The following is a 5,727-nucleotide window of genomic DNA, read 5'->3' as shown; positions in this document are numbered from 1 at the left end:
CAAGGTGGCAGCGACGCTGTGGCTCGTGCTCATCGTTGCACGGCGGCGGCCGTTGCTCGAGTGCGTGATGCGGTGACTGGTCTCAACCACCGAGACCAGTCATCGCATCACGCACCCGACGAGGCATTTCGGCTTAAAAGAGCCGAAATGCGTCGTCGTCTTCTTCACAAATCGATGGTCGGAGTTCACCATCGACACGCCTCTTATTGATAAGTTCGAGATGAGCGCTCCGCAGTACCATTGCCCTCCCGCTCGACGACATGCACAAATGCTCGATCCAAACGGCGCGTCATAATGAAAAATATCGAATCCGAAGAGGACCGCAGTCAACGATGAGCGAAACGAGACTAGATAGGCAACGGCCCCTTCCGCCATGGCTACACATCAACCACGGCGATGGTCAATCAAGCACCGTGGAAACCTCAGCCATATATGGAGCCTGGCAGCGGTTAACCACTTCAATCGCTCACCGGATTGCTGATTATCACTCGCGGTGGCGACCAGAGATGCGGTGTAGCGCTCGCGTCATGCGTCTTGCCCAATAGGCCAATCGCCGACCACGATGAGAACTTATTCCATGTCAGTCTTCGATGAATTCTGAAACGGTGCTTCACTGGCCTTCGAGTTGAAGTTGTACCTCTAGCAAATGATATTCATGCCGCCCAGCCCTTGCTCGCGACAAGGCGTCTTGAGTGTTTTGAAATTATACAGCAGAATCGTATTGCCGGACACGTAGGAAGCCAAGTAGTTTGTGGGTTGTAGCCTATCAACAACTCGTAGGTACCAAGAGGATACACATACTACGTAGTAAATTACTATATCGCCAGCCAATGACTTTGCACCTTGCATTTTAGGTCTTCAAGTATTAATTTTACGAGACTTGCGAATGTGATTGGCTGCTGCTTGTGACAAGGCGCGGATGCAGACACAAACTGACTGCGATGGTCACGATCACCGAAGTGGCGACCGCGGACGCCTTTATGGCGGCGACGCTGGCACTTCGCCTCCAGGCGCTCGAAGCCAGCAACCTCATTACCATGTCCATGACGCTGTCGCCGCCGACGCCGACCAAGACCAAGTGGTTCTATCTCGTCTCCGGTGACGGCGACGACGCGCCAACGTCCTTTGCAGTGCTGACGGCAAACCAAGGTCCGTCGCTTGGGCCCAACATGACGTATGACCAAGCGTTTGCGCTGGGCGAGTACGTCGCGACGCAAGGCGTGACGTCCGTGACCGAGATCCACGGTTACGAGCCCAGCACCAAGGCGTTCGTTGACGGCTACCAGCAAGTGCATCCCGACACCACGTGGCGCACGGGCGGCGAACCTGGTCTTGTCTATCGCCTTGGCGCATTGACGCTGCCAGAGAACGCTATCGGGGCGCTGGTACCGGCCACGGACGCCGACATTGAGCCCCTTGTCGACTGGATGATCGCGTTCAAGATGGACTGCTACGGGTCGGAACTGCCGCGCGCGGCCGCGACCGCGACTGTCACGTCGTCGGTCGCCAGCGGCCGCATGTTCTTCTATGTCGTCGACGAGATGCGTGTGGGCTTTGGCGCCTATGCACCGCCAATGACGACGGCCGACACGACCGTGTACATGCTCGGACCGATCTACATTGTGCCATCGGCGCGGCGTCGGGGCCATGCAAAGGCGCTCACATCCGCCCTCGCGCTGCATGTCGAAACGATTTGCCCGACAAAGGAGATTGCGCACATGCTCATTTCCGGTGCGGACAACTTGGCGTCCAACCAAACGTATCGGAGCCTCGGGTTCGAGCCCGTCGGTCTCCTCGTTGGCTACTCGGTCGAGGCAACGCCATAGTTCTAGACTCAACAGTACTATCGCTCTCTTAACGACTACTAATATCCGACATATGCACAACGACGGATAGCGGAAAGTAGACCAATGAGCTTGATCATGATCGACTCGAACGAAATCGTCATTCCAGTGCACTGCGTTCTGGGTTCTTTCATGAAAAAATGCTACGAATACGAAGAACGTCTCCGGCGCGTACGTTTAGATACGTTAGCGCCACAGGGCCCTAGTCTTAGGATATTCTTAGTCTGGGCCTGCGAGTCTCTCTCGCACCAAGCAGGATCCGGAGAAAGATGGACCCTCGTGGCGATCTCTCAAGATCGCCTACATGGTGACCTTCAATTGCCAACATATCCCATCAATCGAGCAGCGTGGAAAAAAAGTCTTGAAGTCATTAAGGCAGCGCGTGACGTGTACACCATTCATCTAGGCGGTCATTGTGAGTGGCCTCTAAGCGGACCACCCGGCGTGTCAATACATGCTTGACTGTACCCGCTAATAAGCAAGAGAAAGGAGCCCAGCATCGAACCCTCTCACACGCCCAACGCTATCAAGAGCACGTACACAATGGCCATGTCGCAAGCGACACGCTTTTCACATATATAATGGGTCTCAGTTGTACTAGTACGCATTGTACTTGGCATTCCACGACTGGACTTTGGGGTGGTCGCGCACGGCATCGTGGATGGCGCGCAAGTGTGCGCACTTGTCGATGAACGCCGTGTCCAAGAACGCCAAGCGGCTCGACTTGAAGGTCGCCATGAGCGCGTAGAGAGCAAGGTCCGTGATGGTCATCGTCTCCCCGAGCACGAAGACGCCCTTGGTCATCGCGATCCGCTTCTCGAGGAGACCAAAGAGCTTAGGCAGCGTCGTCTGCGAGAGCTCGGTCGCCATGGCCTTTTGTCGGGCCGCGTCTTTTTCGTAGACCGCGGCGATTGTCGTCTTGACAATGTCGTCTTCAAAGGCAAGGATCTCGTCGACGCGCAGCGCGTCGAGCGGGTCGGACGGGTACATGCCCGTGAGCTTTCCGACGTAGCGTGCGAGGCAGTGGCTCTGCGCGTACTCGACGCCGTTGATCGTGAGCGTCGGCATCTGCTCAAAGGGGAACTCGGCCTTCCGGCGCAGAAACATCTCCATCGTGAGGCGCTCGTCCTTGAACGGAATGTCGTGGATGAAGAGGAGGAGCCGAATGAGCTCGGCGCGCCCGGGAATCGGAAAGTAGGTCAGCTTCAGCGTGGGGTGCGTGGGGTGCATGGCGCTCTCAATGGAAAAAAAGTAAAGTGATCAAGGGCGTTGGAGCGTTGGGACCAAGGTGTGGAGTGCGTCGACATGGGTGGCATATTGTCGCGCGTGGCAGGTGCAAAACCATTACGCCATCGAACTCGTTGCAAGAACGTCCGTCGTGGGCACGTGCCACGCCATCTGGCAGTACTAGTAGCTCATAGCGACAGACGCAGTGCTTGCAAACCGGGAGAGATATATGTTACGACTGGATCGGGAACAAGGGACTTGGATCGATGCATGAGAAGGTAACATGTGAGATTGTGAAGGGGGTCGAGTGTCATCGGTACAACCGATTTGTTGTGCACACTAATACATCGCCCCACAATGGTCGTACGGCGTCCACATCCCAATACCTACATGTTGCCTGCTCTGGCGAAGGCCCTGACAGCAGTGCAGTGCACGGCGAGGTGTGTCGGCCTTCGAAGCTGCTTGGGTGTAGGGTGTGAGTCACACTTGAAGCATTTCAGAAACGCTAGCAAAAGTTGCCCAGCACCGCAGTGCATGGACTGTCTCTGTGGCGTACATTCTCGTGTTGATGAAAACAGTGTGCCGAAAGAAGCAAGCAACGAGCTGTGCTTTGTCCGCCACCCGATGTGCAGCATATCCACGCCGTTCGAACACGTCGAAGTAGTGTTACCACGGTTGAGCAGAGCAGAGAGACGCCACTGTGGGCAGAGGGTAAGATAGATCCCTGCGCTTCCTCGCGCGTGCTGCAGTGCAGGAATGCACCTACCGGTAGCTTTGCACCCAGTCGTGCCTCCGCCACCTCCTGACGCAACGTGCAAAGCGCCAACACATCTCCACATTGCGACTTGTTCCCAGTCCACTGAGAAGGCTCGGCCGGCGGAAGTGACGAGTCTTCTCGTCGTCTCCATGCTCGGTACATCAATGAGGCACCTTGCGACGGCCGGTTCTGGTTCTTCCTCTTCTTCCTCGGTTGTCTTTGCCTCGGCCGAGCGCTTCAATATCCCATCTGCTATAATAGTTTCTTACTTTTCATTGCATACCGCCGCCTCGTCAACAGCGGCTGCGACAGCTGGTGCCTCTGACGCTATTGTAACAGGTCAGCTCCCTTAGTTAGTACAGTACATGTACATACTAGCACACGCGTAGCCACATCAACCTACCGGTATGTACTTCAACCTTTTGAGCACTTGGTCGTTGCTAAACGTCAAGTGGGAATTCGCTCTGCTGCACGGGCGAGAGTGAGAAAGCATGATCGAGATTGCAGAGCCTCGCGTGCGCTCGTCCACGACAGAGGCATGGGCACTCTTGCACTTTTATATCCTTTGTCGTCATTAAAGAACCTACGTTTATCGATGGCGTGCAACTGTGTCGTCAACGCATTGTGCAAGCCATCTGTTTCGCGACAACAGCTATTAATACTCTACAGTCCACACGAAAACGACACATCGACAGTTTTGATAGTTGTAGACGACTAATATTCTCAGGCGTAGTCGAGCTCCTACTGGCATGCCACGAAAACCGACTACTCGGACTTGCTCCGCTCGACCTGCTGGGCGTAATATGCTTGAACCTTTGGATGACCGTGCATCGAGGTGTAGATGGCGCGCCAGTGCGGGTAGTCGTCGACGAACGCAGTGTCCATGGGCGTGAATCGTCCGGATTGGAACGTAGCAAAGAGCACATACAGCGTAACATCGGCAATCGTCAGGGTCTCGGCCAGCACATACGTCCCTTTCGTCACCGCCAGTCGCCGTTCCAGCAGCTCAAAAAGGTGCGGCAGCTTGCTGCTCGCGAGCTCTCTTGCGAGCGCCGTCTTGCGCACAATGTCTTGCTCGCGGAGCATCGGGATTAGCGCCTGTACCACGTCTTCCTGAAACGAGAGCATCTCGTCGACGCGCAGCGCGTCGATCGGGTCGGATGGGTACATGCCCGTGAGCTTCCCGACGTAGCGCGCGAGGCTGTGACCTTGGGCAAACTCGACGCCGTTGATCGTGAGCGTCGGCACTTGCTCAAACGGAAACGACGCCTTGCGCGCCGCAAACGCGTCCCGAGTCAGGCGCTCGTCTTCGAAAGGGATGTCGTGCAGCGACAGCACGAGGCGAATGAGCTCGGCGCGCCCCGGCATGTCGAAATACGTGAGCCTCAAGCTCGGGAGCGCATTGTTCGTCGTCATTGGAGCCAAAAGGCAAAGTGGCCAAGTCGGTCGTTGGTCACCGAAGCCCAGTGAAACCCCACGGCTTCGATGCACGCAGATGATGCATTCGATCGTGTTCGATTCTGGCCCAACACCGAGCACCGGGGCATCGGAACGTGGTATTATCCTTGTCTTGGCGCAAGCTAAAGCGCAAGAGAACCGCAGGAAGATTTTAACTTGTGGCAAGTCGTCCAGTCGCGTCGAATCTCGCGACCAGACAACCGAGGCCAGAAGCTGAGACGTGGCGTTTCTTCGGCGAGCAGGAGGCTTGATCGTTGCGAAATGTGCCCAACGTGACCAACACAAATCAGATCTCGTTCGGACAACCCGTTTTGTCCACAAAGTACAAATAGTGTCGAAAGGAACACTGATACCTTTCTGATCGGACCAAAATATATATATATATGAACGTGTTTTGCGTTGTCTTCGTTGTTACAAAGAGTTCGCATACGTATAAACTAG

General features: G+C 55.4%; 3 protein-coding genes across 3 annotated transcripts; 1 reads left to right on the top strand and 2 right to left on the bottom strand.

Annotated features, from left to right (window-relative positions):
* Positions 1-941: 941 nt before the first annotated feature.
* On the top strand, positions 942-1,901 carry SPRG_12962 (hypothetical protein; the record flags this gene model as incomplete). The annotated part of the gene is made up of 1 exon (XM_012353272.1): positions 942-1,901. One exon carries the CDS (start codon positions 942-944, stop codon positions 1,824-1,826), a length of 885 nt encoding a protein of 294 aa, XP_012208662.1. The 3' UTR covers positions 1,827-1,901.
* Positions 1,902-2,430: 529 nt separating this feature from the next.
* SPRG_12961 (hypothetical protein) lies at positions 2,431-3,074 on the bottom strand (the record flags this gene model as incomplete). Its single annotated transcript, XM_012353271.1, has 1 exon — positions 2,431-3,074. The coding sequence occupies one exon, from the start codon at positions 3,072-3,074 to the stop codon at positions 2,442-2,444; it is 633 nt and encodes a 210-aa protein (XP_012208661.1). The 3' UTR covers positions 2,431-2,441.
* A 1,519-nt stretch (positions 3,075-4,593) lies between these two features.
* Positions 4,594-5,244, bottom strand: SPRG_12960 (hypothetical protein; the record flags this gene model as incomplete). Its single annotated transcript, XM_012353270.1, has 1 exon — positions 4,594-5,244. The coding sequence occupies one exon, from the start codon at positions 5,242-5,244 to the stop codon at positions 4,594-4,596; it is 651 nt and encodes a 216-aa protein (XP_012208660.1).
* Between the last annotated feature and the right edge of the window lie 483 nt (positions 5,245-5,727).

The sequence above is a fragment of the Saprolegnia parasitica genome, assembly GCF_000151545.1.
Source record: "Saprolegnia parasitica CBS 223.65 unplaced genomic scaffold supercont2.119, whole genome shotgun sequence".
In the NCBI taxonomy this organism is placed as follows: Eukaryota; Oomycota; class Saprolegniomycetes; order Saprolegniales; family Saprolegniaceae; genus Saprolegnia; species Saprolegnia parasitica.
Note: the sequence above shows the minus strand (reverse complement) of the source record. Positions and strands in the feature narration are given on the sequence as shown.